The 18,067-nt window shown below is 60.3% G+C and overlaps 1 protein-coding gene and 2 long non-coding RNA genes across 5 annotated transcripts in view; 1 reads left to right on the plus strand and 2 right to left on the minus strand.

Annotated features, from left to right (window-relative positions):
- Positions 1-73: 73 nt before the first annotated feature.
- On the minus strand, positions 74-1,025 carry LOC120235111. The gene is made up of 2 exons (XR_005529306.1): positions 853-1,025; positions 74-752 (listed from the first exon to the last, which is right to left on the minus strand). It is a non-coding gene; the product is annotated as an uncharacterized LOC120235111 (long non-coding RNA).
- Positions 1,026-5,651: 4,626 nt separating this feature from the next.
- LOC120235100 lies at positions 5,652-7,688 on the plus strand. Its single transcript, XR_005529301.1, has 3 exons — positions 5,652-6,234; positions 7,107-7,187; positions 7,632-7,688. It is a non-coding gene; the product is annotated as an uncharacterized LOC120235100 (long non-coding RNA).
- CTDSPL (CTD small phosphatase like) overlaps positions 7,604-18,067 on the minus strand; it is a 116,706-nt gene continuing 106,242 nt past the window's right edge. For 2 of the 3 annotated variants that reach the window (XM_039237248.1, XM_039237247.1), the window contains 2 exons: positions 15,213-15,398; positions 10,081-11,486 (listed from right to left, as the gene is read on the minus strand). In XM_039237248.1, the coding sequence (XP_039093179.1) occupies positions 11,361-11,486; positions 15,213-15,398 (312 nt within the window). In that variant the 3' untranslated portion in view covers positions 10,081-11,360. Of the gene's footprint in view, positions 11,487-15,212; positions 15,399-18,067 lie in introns of all 3 variants that reach the window. The other variant, XM_039237246.1, reaches the window with a different exon arrangement.

An 18,067-nucleotide genomic window follows, 5' to 3' on the forward strand; every position in this document is an offset into this window, starting at 1 on the left:
GGTGCTCCTTACATAAGGGACGGACTGCAGATGTGGACAGGCGCACAGACACACAAGGCTCTGCAAACAGGCACAGCGTCTGCCCAGACAGAGGCAGCCTCTTGAGTAACCATGCATTTCCAGGCTGGTCACTGGGAGCAGGAACGGCCTTGGGAGACAGACCCCGATCCTGCACGCAGGGAGGTGGGACCCGGCTGGACAATCAGGAATCCTGCAAAGAGATCCAGACTCTGTAAAAAAGGCAGAGGCTCTGCAGACGGAGGCTCTGCACACAGAGACCAGCAGGCAGGGAGAGGTGTTGCAAGCCTCCACCTGCTCTGCACACGCACAGGCTCTGTTAACAGTGACAGCTTCTTCAGAGAGGCAGGGTCTGCGGAAGTGAGCTGGCAGGGAAATCAGCTTCGTGGTCAAGCTCGGATGGCCCAGACTCGGGCGAGATCTTGAAACAGGACTGGGGTCTGTCGAGAGCCCAGGTCCTGCAAACAGGGACAGACCTTACAGAAAAAGTTGAATCCTGGAAACGGAGAAGGGCTCTGTAAATCGGGGCGCGTTCTGCTAACGGCTACACGTGGAATTAGGAGCAGAGCAGGCAGACAGGACGGGCCCTGGAAACGGGACTCTGCTGTGCGGAAAGACCCAGGGGCCCCCAGGCTCGGTGACCTCTGACAGCGGTAACTCTTCGCAGGTACAGAGCTTGCAGGCAGGTACAGTTTCTATCCGGGGAAATTCGGGTCGGGCACGCACACAGGGCCCTAAAGAATGTCGTAGGTGGTGCAAACAGGGCTCAGGCCCAGTTCCGAAATGGGAAAAGCCTCGGCAACAGGGGCGTGGTCCGGAGGCAGGGGCGCTTACCGCGGAGGACACAGGGCTGCCAGAGGGCCAGGCGCTGCAAACGAGGCTTTGCAGACAGGAAGGGTGTCTTCAGGCAGAAGAGAGGTGTCCCACGCGGGGACCCCAGGCCCACTCTGCATGCAGGGAGAGGCCCCGCATGCAGGGCAGCGTCGGCCGTCACCGCACATCTTAGACACAGGGACCTAGGGACAGACTGAAAAGCCGGGATCTGACAAAATACATTGAAAAGGGCCTCCAGACATAGGCTCAGGAGACACGCCGAGGGGACGGAGTGGCTGGAAACCCAGGACGGTCTCCGGGGACGGTGACAGACTCCGTAGCAAGCAGCAGGCTTGGCCCCGTGCGACGGGAGGGGGGGATCAAGCACGGGGGCTCTCACACGCCAGAAGCACAGCTGAACTCTGAGTACAAACAGGCCCTGCAAACAGCTGCAGGCTCTGCAAACAGCTAGGTGAGCCAGCTCCCAGCATACCGAGGCGGGCGGCATGGAAGGAGGGGTGTCCGGGCAGGCCGGGGCTCTGGAGCCTGTGACACCTCGGCAGGTACCCAGCCTGCCCTGGTAACGCTCCTGTGTGAGGGTCGCAAGCGCTGCACTTCTCTCTTCCCTCCCTGAATCCGGCCGGCTGCGAACGTGCTTCTTGCTGCGGCTCTGCCCAAGACCCGCGCGTCACCCTCCCTGAATTCCTCCTTCCTAGTGACCCTAGTGTAGGGTCAGGGGCTCCCCACTCCGCTCCAGCCCGGTCTTAGCAGCAGCGGGCCCCCTCGCGGCTCTGCTGACCCTGCCCGACCAGGGTGAGCTAGGTGGGCCGGTCGGCTGACAGGCGCACTGTGACTCATGCAGAGTGGCTGCGTTCCTTACACCTTGGTCCAGGGACCCCAAGGGCGGGGCCCCGGCCCGCTGAGCTCACAGTTTGAGGTGGGGAACTCCCAACCCTCTCAGCAAGGACCAAGGAGGCTTCTGGAAGCCTGGAGTGGGGGAGGGAGCTGCCCTGAGCAGGGCGGGCAGAGGGGCGGTGCCGCCGGGGCCAGACGCAGGAGCCCGGGACGCTGTAGGCACGGTCTCCCTCACCAGAGCGGAGGGCCGCCAGGGCCCAGGACGTGGCCTCCGGCTGACCGCCACCCGAGCCGCCCAAGAGACACTCAGTGTACTCAGCTCGCTGTTGAGTGGACGAAACGCACTGTGCACTGAGCGCAGGTGCATGGACAGCGGGTCACCCTGTGGCCATTGCACCCACAACCATGGTTGCGAACGTGGCTGTTGGTGTGACGAGCAGCTGCTGATCGCGGCAAGGTTGGCCCAAGCACCAGAAAACAGGGGGACATTGAGTGACAGGCGTGGTGACATTCAACAGTGATGGACGGTGAAGGCGGCCAGGCCCAGAGGAACACACTATGGGCTGTGGAACAGCGACACAGTGGGGCCGCCAGGGGCCCCCGGGGGGGCAGGAGAGTCAAACTGGCGGCCAGAGGCTGCACTGGGCTAGTGTCACCAGGCAGGGCAGCCTCACCCGCAGGGCCCGGGAGGGCGCCCCCCAGCCAGTTCCAGCCTGGGGAGCAGCCTCTCAGGCTCCCAGGGCCCGAGGCCCTCATCCCCACGGAGCCTGGGCTGGGGCGATGGGGGAAGGGATGCTCCCAGGTTGGGGGGCTGCTCTCTCCCCCCAGCACCCTCTCCCTCCCCCAAGCAGTCGCCTTCTCCCTCAGGGGGCCCTTCCCTTCCCAGAGCACCTCCTCTAAACCGCCCGGCCCTCCCGCGCTAGCGTCTGCTCTTCCCCTGGGGAATCACCTGCCCTGCTTGCCCCCCCCCCGCCCCTCCTTCTGAAAGCCCCCGTTCTTCCCTGGGGGCCTGCCCCCTCCAGCCTGGGGCCCCCTCCTCTCCCAGCTGCCTAGTCCTTCTTCTGACAGACCCATGGCCCCCTTCCCTGATCCCCCTCCTTTCCTGGGCGCCCCTCCCCCCCACACCCTCTTTGCCCAGCGCCCTGCTTTCTGCCCTCCCTGCCCCCAGTGCTCCCTTCTCTCCCCCAGAACCCCCTGCTCGCATTCCCCTGCCACACCCCTTCCCCCATGCCCCTGGCTCCCCTGCTCTCCCCTGCGTCCTTCTCACCGCCAGGCGCCCCCTCCTTTCCCAGCCCCCCTCCTCTGGGCCACTTCCTCCTCCTAGCTCCCTGTGAAAGCGGGGACGGAGGACGGAGGGAGGGCCTGGGCCTCCAGGTATAGCGACTCTGGGCGGCAGCCCCCCACCTGCACTTTCTCCCCGTCAGGCTCCCGGCCGGGGCCTCCCTGCCCCCACCCTGCCCCCACCCATGTTGCTGGCTGCCTCCCAAGCTCTGGGGACCCCGGGCCACCCTGAGCCCCACGGCCCCTTGCTAGACACCCCTGACTCGGAGCAGCCCCTCCCCGCCGATCCCGCAGCCCCTCCCTGGCTGGCCCACCTTCTGGCAAGTGCTCTCTTTCGCCCGTCCCCCAGCCTGCTCCCTGCTCCTGCCCAGCAGGACACACCGCTGCCTGAGGGCCGGCCGCCAGTGCAGTCCGGCAGTCCGTCCGTCCGTCCGTCAGTCCACAGAGACTGAGCCGGCTCTCTGAGAGCCACCCGGTCCCCAGGGCACAGCAGGGCAGGGAGGCCTGGGCTGGGCCAGGATGTGGGGTGTGGAGCGTCCTGTGACTTTCCCCTGATTCCCCCCTCCACCCCCCCCCCCAGAAGGCCAGGCCACTCAACAAACTTTAGGAGGAAGGGGGGGCAGTCTGGCTCTGTGAGACCCGGGTCACTTCGGGAGGCGGGGCGTCTCTGAGGGGCCCCTGCTCCCAGTGCAGGCTTGCTGTCCAGCACGGCCGCCCCCGGGGGCCCTGACAGCGGGCGTGGGGGAGGCTGCTGCTTTCCTTCCTGATTGTGGGGCGGGGGAGGCGCTGGACACAGAGCGTTCCAGAAACTCTAGGAACAGGGGCCGCGCCTTCCTTGAGGCCACAGGCCTCGGTCCTAGCCGTGGCCCAGCCCGTGGACGCGGCTCCCAGGATGCACTGCGGAAAGCTGCCCGGCGGTCCCATGTCCGGTCCTCACCCGCACCGCCCCCTGCCCCGGAGAGGGGGCGCCTCCGGGAAACGGGCTCTGCCGGTGCCCGAAGGACGGCTGCCAGCGTGTGACTGCGGGGCTGTTGTGTTCTTTTGTAAGCTCCACCTTTTAGACAATGTTTTTATTGAAATTCTAGTTAGTTGACATGAGTGTTTAACAGACGGTGTCAACGGGTCCCTGTGTGTGTCTGTCACACCCTCTGTTCCCTTCTGTGTCCGTGTGCTGCGCTGGGCCCGGGCTCGGCGACATCCCGGGTCCTCATCCCTCCCTCCGTGCACTCTGCTTGGCCTCAGTTCCGGAAGTCCCTGGAAAGGGCCCCCTCCTGTCACCGCTGGTGCTTGGTTCACCCGCCCTTCCTCTTACTGCCCGGGGACGCCGCGGCCACCCCTTCCTCTGGAAAGAGCACGCAGACGACGCGTCCTCCTCGCCTCGCTGGCCACTCTGCCCTCTCTGTTGGGACCTTCGGATGTCAGCGCGGGCAACTCGGGCCTTAGCTCCGTCTCTTTCCATCCAGGCCCGACCCCGGGCTGTAAATGCCAGGGAAGCGTTAGTGTCTCTTCAGCACCGCCCCCCCGCCCGCCTGTCTCGTCACAGTGTCCTGGCGCTGGCCTCACACTGACGTCCATCGTCTCCCCGGCCAGGAGCGGGTGTGAACACCGCGGGCGGCTCAGGCCCGTGCCTGGGGCCTCGCGGGCTCCTCTCCGCCTGTCACCTGCACGGGGCAGCCGCTGGCCAGCCTGGGTCAGCCCCGAGCCTGAACTCGGCCGGACCCCCGGCCCAGAGTTGGGCGTAAGCCTCCGTCTGTGCCTCCCGGTCCCTCTGGCCGCTAGGCCGTGTTCCCACGGAGCCAGAGGTCCCCTAGCCACCGAGGTCGCACCGTTGCCCTGCTTCCCCGGGTGGCCTGTCCCTCTGGCTGCGTGGCCGTTCACTCCCCATTCAAGCTGCAGGTTTCTCGCTGTCCCTGCAGACACCAGCCTCACTGTCGTCGGGACCCTCGTGCTTGCTGTTACCTCAGCCGGAAGCTTCTGCATTCTGCCCTCAACCGAAATGACTCCCCCGAGGGGCCCCCCCGGGCCGTGGCAGCCCCGGCTTCCCAGCGCTCGCGGAAGCGCCCGCCCCCAGCTGCCCCGGGGCGCCCAGCGGGCAGGGCCTGGCCCGCGGCGCCTCCGCTGCTGGGGAGGAGGTCTCTGGCGTGTCCTGGGTCGGGCCGTCCTGAAGCAGGCGCCCGGGTGGGGCCTCCCCGGGGCCAGGCTCCACCCCCGCCGAGGCGCCCACTGGCTGCGGGGTTCTGGACCCACTGCGCGGGCTTCTGGGCGGACGCGTCCCCGCGTGAGGAGGCACGGCCGCCTCGGGCCCCGTCTCTCTTCGGGGCTGGTCTCAGCAGACCAGGCCCGAGGCCGCCGGCTTCGCTTAAATACCCACAACGGCGCAGGCGCGGCCCGAGTGGGCGGGGCAGACGCTGGAAGCCGGCCCCGCCCCTTCCGGCCACGCGCCGGGACGCGCTCTGGTTCTCCAGGGACTGTCCCAGGTCCCGTCAGGGCCCTTCCCGGGCAGGTGTCCCCGGGGAGACCAGGTCCTGCGGGGGGCGGGGGGGCGCGAACCCCTGGAGCGCAGACCGGGCGTGGGCTGGGGCGGCCTGGGTCAGGGACCCCGCTGCCTGGAAACACGCGGACCCCAGTCCTTTCAGGAGAGCGGCCTTAGGCCCGCGTGGGGGCCCACACTGGTTACAGGTCGCGGAGGCGCAGGCCGCCGTCACCAGGGCCCAGGAGGGGGGAGCCCCTAGTGACAGAGGAAATGGAGTCTGTCGCTGTGCCCGCCCGCAGGGCCACCATTCTGACGGCCTAATGGAGTCCGAGGATAGCCCAACAAAGCCCCGGGTCCTGCACTGAAGGAGGTGCTGCTGCTTTGCGTTCCCGCGGCCTCCACGTGCGGCCCGGTCCAGCCATGCACCCGCCCCATCAGGGCGCCGCTTGGGCCAGGACAGGGGGCTGGGGGCGGCGTGACCCGGTGCTGCAGCGCGACGTGGGGGTATCCACTCTGCTCCCCACCTCAGTGTAAAAGCAGGGAGCTGCCAGCCACGTGTGGCTCTCAGGAGCTCCCCTCACCCCTGCCTTGGGAAAGGCTCCCAGTGCCCATGTAGGGCTTTCTTGTTAACTTCCTGGTTCTTTCCTTTAGGCAGTGAACGTGTATGGCTGATCTTTACGGTAAAGTGGTACATGCCGCCTCCTCCAAGCCCTGTCCATCACCCCTTTGCTGGATCAGGGTGTCAGGCCTGAGACAGTTTGGAGGACTTTCCTTTCTCAGGCCTTGCTGCAACTGTGAGTCACCTGGGGCACTTGAAAATACGATGCCCACTCTCAGGGCTTGGGGCTCGGGTGACTAATGGCAGCCAGCGCCGAGGCTCGCTGGCCTGAGATGGGGCTGTCGTGCAGTCTGGGGTGCAACACTCTGGAGCCCACATACCCTCCTCCTGAGTGCTGCAGCGTCCACGGTCTCCTTGGAGATCAGGCTGTGGCCATGCCAGTTGGTGGCTCTGGGCCTTGAGCAGCCTGTTGACCCACGGGCATCCCCAGCACCGGAGATCGGCCATGTGGTTGCGTCCCAGTTAGTCTGAGGACTCTGCCAGGACCCCCAGTGCATCCCCCTTTCGTTAGCTCAACAGATCGTCTCTCCGGCTGGCTTTTTCCAGCTCCTCCTCTCCTCCCCTCCCCTCCCCTCCTTGGCTTCCATCCGTTCTCTGGTCCTGGAATACAGGCAGATGATTTATGCTCAAACAAGAAAACACCGGGAGGCAAAACCTCAGCATGCCCATGTCCCAAATCAGTGAGCTCTTGAGGCGGATGTTCCCCCCCTCATCCCGAGGACCCGCGGACATTCCCTGGGGCACCTCGGCCTCAGGGGCTGCCAGGCCTCTCTGCTGCCTGTCCGGCTGTGCACGGAGGTGGGAAGCAGCTGTGGGTAGGGGGGTGATGCCAGGGAAGGCAAGGGGAAGAAGGCCAGGCAGCAGAGCCAAGGAGGGGCGGGACAGACAGCCTGGAGCCCAGGACTGGGGAGGCCTCTCTGGCTGCACCCCCCCACCCCCGCACCAGGGGGCGTGGCACAGACTGGCTGTGCGGATTTGGGGTGCTGCAAACACTGCGTTTCCCAGGCTGACCCACACTGTGCACTGTGCCGTTGGGGACGAGTGCAGGTGCCTGGTGGAAGCCCGTGACAGAACAGAGACCGCAGAGCGCTGCTTTCCTGGCCTCAGTCTTCTCATCCACCAAAATGGGTAAGACCTGTCTAATGCGGCTCTTGCCGCCGGTGTTCTCCATGTGAACTGGAGATCACGGTGAAGACGCAGTCCCGAGAGTGGTGTGGCCACGCCCGTGGCTCTGCCACGACTCCGGAGCCCCCTCACCTTCACGTCCAGAGGGGCGGGGCGAGGGCAGGGCCTGGCGGGGGTCCCACTGCGGGCCTGCCGGCTCGCATATCCTTCCTCTTTGCATCCCAGCCAGCGCGCCCACGGGCTCGGGGTGTGGGTACCGCCGTGGGGGGCTGTGGCTGCTGCAGCCTGCCCCCCATCCACCCTGGCTCTGCAGAAGCGGGGGGGCCCCCAGAGACCCAAGGGGCGCGCACCACGCTGTGCAGGGGGAGAGGAGAGAGGGAGAGGCGCTGGCGCGGAGAAGCAGTCCATCCACAAGAGGGCGCTGTTTCACGTGTTTATTTTTGGCAGGAAGGAAATCATTGCAAACCTCTCGACCCACAAGGCTCGCCCCTGGAAACGTGCACACCCCACGTGTCCTGTTTCCCGAGAAACTCTGGCTTGCTTATCACATTCAAATGTCCAACAGAAACCCATGACTACCCAGGCACCGAATCTCCACCACTGGGTGGGGGGAGGGGAGGGGGGTTAGTCTGCAGAGAAGCTCCCTGGAGAACGAACGGGGAACAGACAGCATCGACTTTACAGTGAAATAGGAACAGAGGCAGCCTCTCCAACCCTGGCGTGCCAACATCACAGCACCTTTAAAAGCGGAGGCACAAACGTCACGAGTGTTTGACCCTATTGGGCTGTGTGGTTCTAGATTTTATTAGAGGGCCGTCTTTAAACTGGAGGGTTTCAACATGTTGCCAGGTCATAGGTCCACAGATTTCTTTTTCTATACCAGAAGTTCAAATGCTGCGACCTTGGCAAGTCCGTGTCATCGGGGCCTCCTCCCGTCTCCAAAGTCACCTCATCACAATTGCACTGTGTCAAAGGAGCTTCCCCACCACCCATCGGCTGTGACCAGGGGTGTTCCTCCTCAGTATACAGATACATGGTTTACAAACAGCTAATGTGTGAAACCACAGACCAACATAGAAGATTCCAGAACGATGGAAGACAGAGCAGTGACGACCTCGGATGTGCCTGGGCACCTCCACTCAAGGCCCGGCCACAGATGTCCTAACATCACGGGGGGCCAGAGTCCAAGACCCAAGAGATGTTGTCCCAGATCTTAATGTAAAAAATACTTGTCCAGGAGACTATATTAACCTGGGACCAGAAGGGCCGTGGAAACTCAGGAGGTGGGGTTTCTCTTTTGGTTGAAGAGTTGGGGGGGGAGGTATTGTGGAAACATGGGAAGCATATGGCACAGAGAAATTGCAAATAGGGTTCATTAGGTTTTAAAGCCCACAATTTAATAAAAGGTAATAATTAAAAACAATACCCGTATTTACCTTAAAAAACATAAACCCCAAACATTCATCTCATTTCTTGGCCTTATGTTAGTCATTGCTATTGCTTCATTTACATGTAGATGATTAAAAATATAGAGAGAGATCTCGATATCCTGATTATGTACATAAAGCAGAGTCGAGGGTGAAAACAAAAATGGAATTTTGGAGTGTGGTCAAATAAGGTGCAGGGAATCCAGAAGCCTGGGGGGTCTGCTGCCCCCCACCAGGCATTCCGGGGCTGCGATGGCGGGAACCGGACTCCGCCCCCAACAATCGTGCAGGGGTGCTCACGGCTTCAGGACCTACTAGGGGCAGAGTCCGGCTCAAGCTCGCCAGTGTCATCACTCCGTCTCGCAGAGGCAGACACCGTCTATAGGTTTGAGTCCCCTGAAATCTCTACAACTTCATCCTCTCTGCCCCCTGCCCCAGAGGAGCGCTCAGGATGCCAGTGGAGACGAGGGCACGGCTGAGGGTCCGGGGCTCTCACCAGGGCTGACTGCTGTGTGGAGGTCAACACACGACAGACGCTGGACTGCAACATTTGAGACATTTAAGGCAGCGGGTTGGTTTCATGACTAGTTTTCCAGATCAGGGCTTACGGCGTGTGCAGACCCGCCGGGTAACTGTGGTGATGTGTGCTAATGCTGGCAGGGGGCCGTTTCTACTTTAACCGGCATGGGGGTTACTGGATTCTGCACACTCAGAAAGCTGGGGGACCCAGTTGCCCCTGAATACTTATTTCTCTTCTGAGCGCATGGCAGTCTGCGGCTCAAAGTGCTGTTGGCAAGACACGCCTGGCAGCTGGCTTCAGTATTTTGTGAATGAAAGCAAGCACAGAATTTTACTTCGACCCCCGTTCCCACACTAGCTAGTGCCAGCCGCTCCCACCAGAACTGTGGCGGAGGCCCAACCCACAGAGGACTAAGGCAATGGTGCCGACACGACAGGGTTCTTCTAAATTATTTTTAAGGGCAATACTTTATAGACTGTCTTGTCAAACAAGGAACATGGCACTGCTTACTTAAACAGCTCACTGGGAAAGGCTGCAGAGGAAGCCCCGGGCCGGGGAGGGCACCCGTCCTCTCCCCGGCCCGGCCGGGGCGACGAGTTCCGCATCTGGACAGGTTTCCCCAACCCCGGCTCAGAAATCGGCTGTGCTTCAAAAGAGAAGACCGAGAAGGGGCTTGGGCCGCGTCAGTGGGGCAGCTGCTGGAGGCCACGGGTTCTCAAGAGAGAACCGGCAGCTCGTCACAGCATGTGACCTGGGCTGCAGCTGAAAACGCCACGCCACGCCCGGGTGGTGCGCTGGCCCCTTGCCTCCCTTCCCTCCGGAACTCCCGAGGCCAGAGCCAGGCGGGGGTGCCTGCTGCGCTCTGCAGGGGGTGGGGGGGGCCTGGGGCTCTGGCCCTGTCCAGCTCTGCAGCTGAGCAGTGAGCAGGTTCTGAGCATAGGCACGGTGGCAAAGAACAGTGTAACAGCCGCTGGTCAATTCCATTTGGTGGCAGCACAATAGCAGCAAAGAAAATTCCCAAACAGCTCCGTGTGTATCCAGCTTTTGGAAAGGAAAAAATTTAAAAATCAATCAGCAGATTTTTTTTTTTTAAATATCCAAGGGGTTTTAGAGTTTCTTGTAACTGCTCTACCCTGAACGACGACGACAAAACAGAAACACACACAGAAGTATGGCGGTAGTGTGGAAGCAGAAGTGACGATGCCACTTTTCAAGGGGACAGTGTGCCTTCGAGACAAGCTGTCACCATCAGAAACGAGTGACCATAGGAAAGAAGCTGTTGTTTCCTAAAGTGTTGAGCCACACAACTGCAGGTACATTGCACACTGGGTCAGTGCTGAATGGGGACACGGCCATGGTCACTGAGGCTCTGGCGGGCCGCCTGGCCTGCTCCATGCCACAGGGCGCCGAGCGGTCACACCTGTTGGGAGACAGGCTTCTGTGACCGTCCTCCATCCCTAGCCACCCCACCCCCCAGCTTCTAGAAAATTGTCATAGTCGTCTTCTTAGAGAATCTAAGATAATAAAAGACTAAAAGATGTCTGGAAATATGTTGTGTAGAAAAATTAACTCTCAGCTTAAAATAACATTCAAAAAGGCACTTCATCCGTAGGAAAGAGATTCTGAGTTGGGTCAGCTGCTCGGAGCTGGGACAGAAAGGGGCAGGTTGTCTGCTTGGGGGGGGGCAGTTGAAAGGAAGTCCCATAGATATCAAGCTTTTTTTTTTCTTCCATTTTTTTCTTTTTGGTATGTTTTAAGAAAAGCAAATCCCGTAAAATGCATGTCCCTTTATGAAATCTGTTAAAAGAGTTCATTTTAAAATAGTGTTTCTGTTCTTAAAAAATAAAACAGGTAGGTATGGCGACATTGACCTCGCGGCCCGGAGCACAGGGCGTCCTCACTTTCAGCTCCTGGACGGGGCCCCGGGGCGCATGGGCGGGTCCCCGAGGCCGAGGTCCCGGGGCACACGGTGCGGGTCCCCGAGGTCGAGGTCCCGGGGCGCACGGGGCGGGTCCCCGAGGTCGAGGCCCCGGAGCACACGTGCAGGGCGCACGGGCGGGTCCCCGAGGCCAAGGTCCCGGGGCACACGGGCAGGTCCCCGAGGTCGAGGTCCCGGGGCGCACGGGGCGGGTCCCCGAGGTCGAGGCCCTGTGGCGCACGGCCGGGGCGCACAGGCGGGTCTGCGGGCCGAGGTCCTGGATGCACAGGCGGCGGTGGGCGGGGCCGGCGCTACCTACTGCAGAGTCTGTGCAACATGCTGTACACGTCGTCTTCCCGGCTCAGGCCCTCGAAGAAGGGGATGAGGTCCAGCAGCTCCGTGTCCGTCATGTCGTCGAACCAGGACTGCACGGGCACCTGCAAGACAGCGCGCGGAGGGGCAGCGGAACGGCTCCCGGCAGCCGGCAGCTCTTGGCCGGACGCTCGCGCCCGGTTACCGTTTTCTCTGCCACGGAGGCCACGTGTCTAAAAAGCATCCTCCATCATCTTTGTTCTCCCGTCCCAACTAAGATGGGTCCTAAGCTCCCTGGTGCAGGAAGGAGGCAGAGGTAAGTGTATCTGCTTCTTTTTTTTTTTTTTAATGTTTTATTTATTTCTGAGAGAGAGAGAGAGAGAGAGAGAGAGAGAGACAGCGTGAGCAGGGGAGGGTCAGAGAGAGAGGGAGTCACAGACTCTGAAACAGGCTCCAGGTTCTGAGCTGTCGGCACAGAGCCCGACACGGGGCTGGAACCCACGAACTGTGAGATCATGACCTGAGCTGAAGTCGGACGCTCAACCGACTGAGTTCCCAGGCGCCCCAAAGTGTATCTGCTTCTTAAGTGACGGAGATGTCAGTCAGTGTGCATGTGCTCGCTTTGCTTCCCTGCACAGGAATGGTGGTGGCCGCTGCCTGCCAAGTTCAAAGGCTCTCTCGGCTGCGTCCAACCAGCTCCTTACAGCCCAGGGCACTTGGTGCCACCAGTACCACCGGGCAGACAGCACCGAGTCTGCACAGGGCACAGAAAGCCTTCCCCTGGGGGCCACCGCCACATGCGATCCGGTGGGGAAAGTGGGGAACTTCCGTCCGCCCTTGGCAGTGACCAGTGAGACGGAGGGGTACAGAATTTCAGGACCGCGGAGCCATGGGCACACACAGGACTTCCCCGTAGTTTAGAGGTGGGGGTGGTAATGGGTAGCAGCCCGTGGTGCAAAAGAGTCTCGAGATGTGGAAAGGAATTTGGGGAGAGCAAAGGGGTCCACAGAAGTAACACTGGGCCCTTTTAAGGACCGCTCAGAACAAAACAATTCATCGTATACCTAACAAGTAGGGGCGCTTGGGCGGCTCATAGGGCCAGCATCCAACCTGGTTTCAGCTCAGGTCATGACGTCCTGGTTCACGGGACTGAGCCCCACGTCAGGCTCGGTGCTGACAGCATGGGGGCTGCTTGGGCTTCTCTCTCCCTCTTTCTGCCTCTCCCCCACTCATGCTCTCTGTGTCTACCTCCCCTCAAATAAAAAAATATAAACAAGGTAAGGATTAACAAAAAAATGACTACTCCGAGGAGAAGGGCAGGAGAGAGGGAGAAGGCAGACGTGGACACAAGACTTCTCTAAATTTATCTCTGTTGGTAGTTTTGGTGCTGGAATCATGGAAATGTGTTATGTAATTGAAATAAAATTAAACCATTCAGGAAAAAAAGCAATAAAAAAATGAACCTAAGTGTATATAAAGTTGGCAACATACCACACAGAGAATTATTTCAAGTGGTTTTAAAATACAGTGTTCTGTCTGTACATTTCTAAAAGATGCCCTCCGTGCATTCAATTGTCTTAGTGGTAGTAATAACATTAGTACTGCTATTTGGAACTATTAAATATATACTATAGAATAAGTCAAATATGTAGTGATGTTAACATATTTAGGAAGCAAGAATTTCAGCACAAGAGAAGGAGATAGAAACACAAAAGCAAAACCAAAGAAATTAAATAAAAACTGTTAGAACACTGAATTGGAAAAACCAATATGAATTTATGATTTAGTTTTAATTCTAAAAACATATATATTTTAGCTCTGTCTAGTATAAAAGGTCAGATGCAAAGGCCATCCCAGCAACAATGAGAATCCCTTCAAACTGTGGTCGCTCAGTACCACTTCCACTGATACGAACACGGCTCCACAGGAAAGGGGCTGATGCCGGGGCTGAGGTTAAGTAATGGATAAGAAGAGCCTGGTATCTTGTTGCGGCAGAAAAGCAGGAAGCTCTCAAAGACTATTGTTTGAAGGGCTGTCCGCTGTCCAAAGGTGGACAGACATTTGAGCATACGGAAGAATAAGAGATGGATTAAATTATGACAGTGAAAAATCCTGAGTTCATACTAATGCTCCCCGCCCCCCATTCACTGGGTACATTTGGAAGCTGCCAGACCACTGACTCATTACTCTAACGATTAAAGACTTAAAACAAAAAAAGAAATAAGACAGTATCCTGACTTCCAGATTCAAACATTCAAGACTGAATCTAGGGTAATCAAGTAGTTGATGAGGGCAAATCTGATTAAAAAAAAAAATAGGAGTTCTGGCCAAAAATGTGAAAGAATGAGAGAATTTAGAAATCACCATTTCGCAATTCTTAATGAAATAGTTGATGTCGGCAACGATCATTAAGGACTGGTCACATTTTTAGGTGAAAGGCTGACGAGGAATTTACAAAATGGTGGATCAGGCTAAGACACCTGAATCCACAAATCGATTTAAAATCTGTAAAAGTGGGACAACCTGACCTTATACGCCTTTTGGTGTATATACCACAGTGAGTATACACCACCACCTGGGTGTATTCTTGAAAAAAACAAAACTGCACCTGCACTGAGTGAAGCACTAGTGCTCGGAGTACTTGCTCGAAGTACTTCCAGGGCACTTCTAACTGCTCTGAGGCAGTTAGGAAACGTAATAAAACAGCACCATGAGGCTGCAGCTAGACAAATCCAGAAGGGAGGGCATTTCTGTGAGACAACCAGACTTTCCTCAGCAAGTAAATGGGATGGAACGGTCAGGATTATACGCATTTCTAACCAAGGCAGTGCACGGACCTCGTCTGGTTCTGATTCAGACAGTCCAAATGCAGGAAAGCAGTTCAGATGAGAAGGAGAATACGAACAGTCTGGATATTAGACAGTATGAAGAAGCTGTCAGATGGGATAATGGAATTGTGATTCTATTAGGAAGTAATCCTTGTCGGTTAACAGACACATGACAAAATGCATTACGGTGAATTTGATTAACTCACTAAAATGAATGCATATAAATGTAATAAATTTGGAACGTTTACTCAAGTAATCATTACACGCTAAGTAACTGAATCTAGCGCGAACTCGTGCAGCCAGAGTTCTGGGTTCAAGGAAAGGACGCGGGGGGCCTTTGGTCAGCGTGAGAAGCCTGGGCTCGGGAAGGCTGAGGGCCGGTGTGGCGGTGCCGCCGAGGGCTGGCCGTCACCAGCGGGGTGGCCGCCCGCCCGCCTTCGCCTGGACACGCAGACGGGAGGTGGGAGAGCAGCTGTCTGTTGCCTGGACGGCCACGCTGTCCCCAGGGAGCAGGCACGAAGGACCGCCACTCTCCAGGGGGTCTCATGTAGGAAACGTTCCTACTCTATACTTTCTAGACATCAGTACGAGGTGGGAAAGCCTGGCAGGCTTGTCTGAAGGCCTTTATTGAGGTGTTTCATTCGTTCTTGTTTAAGAACTTCCGCTGAAGAGGTAGCCGGGCCTCCTGAGTCTGCGGGAGTCAGGAGCCGGCTCCGGGAGGTTCACGGCCGAGCCCTTCTCGGTACCAACGCTAAGAATCGGGCTCACCGAGCACTCACCCACCACAGGCCCGTTCTAAGTGCTCTTCACCGGTGCACCCTCGCTCCTCCGACCGTCTTAGGGGCCGGCGTCCCTAGAATCCCCGTTAGATGGACGGGAAACTAAGGCTCAGTGAGGTTGGAGAACTTGGTCAGCGGCACGCGGCAGAGCAGGGGTTTCACCAAGGAGAGGCCGAGAGCGCTGGCACGGGGCGTGAGGGAGGAGCCTGGGGGGGGCCCCATCCTCTCCCCCGGGGCTACTTACTGCGTTCTCGGGATGGAAGATGTAGGAGGCGGGAGAATTGTCCACGATGATCACTTTGCTCAGCTCCCGGCCCAGGCGACTCAGGTCTTTCACGTAGTTGCCGCGATGGAAGACGCACGACTCCCTGAAGAGGCGGGCCCGGAACACGCCCCAGCGGTCCAGGAGGTCGGCCACCGGGTCTGCGTACTGAGAAGCAGAAGGCTGGTGAGGGCGGCCGCAGGGGCCCAGGGACCTGACGCAAGAGCCACAGCGCTTTCCTAGACACGGCGGCGGATAATCGGTGTGTTCCAGGGTCCCGCTCGCTTTCCTCTCCGCGTGTGTAAGATACTCTGGATTCTCCCGCCTCTCTCGCTTCTCAGACCCCATCCACCGGGAGCTCCTGGCGGCTCCCCCTCCAGGGTCTCTTGAATCCAGCTGCCTCTGCCTGTGCTGGCCTGCCCGGCTCGCAGCCTGCGCCCACCCCAGGGAGCCTTCCCGGCGTCCCCACTGCAGCCCCTGCACCCAGCTGTTGTCACACAGGCCACCCCTGCTCACAACGCCCGCTGTGGGCCCACCGCCCCTGGGGTAAGGCCCGCAGGCCCCGGGCCCGCCCCACCCCACACAGCCGCAGAGACGCGGTTTCCCCCACCTCCCGCGCGGCCCCCGAGCCGCACTGGCCTTGAACATGGTCAGAATCTCTATACCCAACGCTCCCTCGGCACCCGATGCTCCCTCCGCACGGGGCGTCCCGTCCTCAGATCTCTGCAGGAACCTCCCCTTCCGACTCTTCGCCTTTCAGGCCTCGGCTTCCCTGACCACCCACGCAGAGCCACCTGGACACCCCTCTCCCCCCCCCCCCCCCCCCCCCCCCCCCCCCCCGGGTAGGAGGGCCGCACAGAGGTTTCCTTCCCAGGGCTCAGCACCCGCGGGGATCACCGTATTCTCTCCTCCCTGTCAAGAGTGCGGGCCTCGGTGTCGTGTTCACCAGGATGTCCCTGGCACCCTGCTCAGTGCCACCTCATGGCGCGAGGCACACTGAAGAGTGAGTGAGTAGACTTTCAATCTGGCTCCTGCGTCAGCAGGCCACACTGCCTCCTACGGGTGCTCTGGGGAGCTGGGCCAGCCCAGCCCGACTGTCCCGGACGGCACCCCGACACCCACTGCCATTTACTTGGAGCCCAGGAGTTTGCCTGTTTGTTTTTTAACAGAGAGAGAGAGAGAGACAGAGAGAATGAGTGGGGGCGGGGGAGAGGCTCTCAAGCAGGTCCATGCTCAGTGTAGAGCCTGATGCAGGGCTCAATCCCACCACCCTGGGGTCACGACCCGCGCCAAAACCAAGAGCAGGACACCCCGCTGACGAGTCACCGGGTGCCCACAGAGCCCACGAGCTCATGGGAGGGTGTGTGGGCCCGGCCCCCAGCTGTTCGGCCCCCTCTCACGGCCGGGGGGACGGTCCCAAAGCCGGCTGAACTGGTAAGAGATTCAGGGGTCACCCCTGAGGGACACTCTTCATAAACAAAGACGTCTAAAGGACACGGCCACACTGAGTGGCTGGGGCTGGAGGTGACAGGGACGGGATTCCGAGGCCATGGGGACCCCAGGCCTCAGCACGAAGACCAGTCACCGCCGTCGGGCAACCTGGCCAGGGAGGCAGGCAGGGCCCGAGGCTGGGGGTGCCGGGGGGCCAGCACCCTGCAGGGTGGGGCTCCGGGCCCGGGCAGCAGTCCCACCCCCGTGGGAAGGCCCTCCTGTCCCCAGCGTGTCCCTGAGACACTGAGGGGCGGAGTGCAGGAGCACGCCATTTCCCGCTGGGCAGGTGGGCGCCGCGGGTGTCCTGTAGGGGCAGTGCCTGCGGTGCTGGGCGGCTGACGCGAGACCGAAACTCCTCAATGTCCCCGTAACTGTGAACCCGGCGGAGGCGTATCCCCAGCAGGGAACGTCTGCGTCTGGGGGCTCAGGCCTTAGGGGTGAATGTGGGGAAGGCGAGCTTCCTGAGGGCAGGGGCTTTGTCTCCCCGGGCCTGGGGCAGAGCCTGACGCACAGCAGGCTCTAAGTAAACATCTGCTGGGTGAACGGATCAAAAAGGAAACTAAGACGCAAAGAGGCAGTGAAGGGCCTCTGGGCTGGGGGCCAGGAGCCGCGGTGCTGGCTGCGAGCTGAGCCCAGAGCCAGGGCCTGTCCACCTGTCCGCAGACCTCGCGCACCAGGGAGGAAAGGGCCGGAAGGCTGCGCGTGGGAGCCGCCGGGCTGAGCCGGGCTGGAGGCCCAGTGACAGAAGGGCTGGAGAGGCAGGTGGCGGCACGGGCGGGCGCAGTCCAGGGAGCGAGACCGAACGCGGATGTTTAAGTGCTTGGTGACTAATGCCAAGAAAGAGTGTTTCAATTTTGCCAACCTCCCGCCCAAAACGCCCCCCGAGCCCCCCAGCTCTCAATCCACCACGCTGGTGCAGTCTTGCCGCTTGTTATTTCTGCGGTGGTCCCTTGGGGCTCCGCGGCCCCCTGAGCACCGCCAGGTCACTGCTGCGACTCGTCCTGGTGCCTCTCACAGGGGAGGGCGCCCACCGGGGAGCCCACTCTTCCCGAGGCCACGTTCTAGGATGCAAACGTGAGGCCCGGGTTTTGGACTCCCCGCCTACCGAGCGCACGCTCCACGGCCTGACAAGGGCCCGGCAGAACGCGGTGGGGTCCTCCCTCCTCCCAGCCGCGGCCCAGCCTGCTTCCACGCAGGAGCGCCGGCCTGGCACCTGCAGGTCTGGGAGCCTGCGCGGAGGGCACGGCGCGGGGGGGAGGGGGAGGCTGCGCGTGAGCCCTGGCAGCCCGTCTGGAGACAGCGGGTGGCCACCCTGGGACCCACGAAGCTCACCTCCAGGGCCGCTT

This window comes from Hyaena hyaena, unplaced genomic scaffold (assembly GCF_003009895.1).
Source record: "Hyaena hyaena isolate Hyena2069 unplaced genomic scaffold, ASM300989v1 scaffold_121, whole genome shotgun sequence".
In the NCBI taxonomy this organism is placed as follows: Eukaryota; Metazoa; Chordata; class Mammalia; order Carnivora; family Hyaenidae; genus Hyaena; species Hyaena hyaena.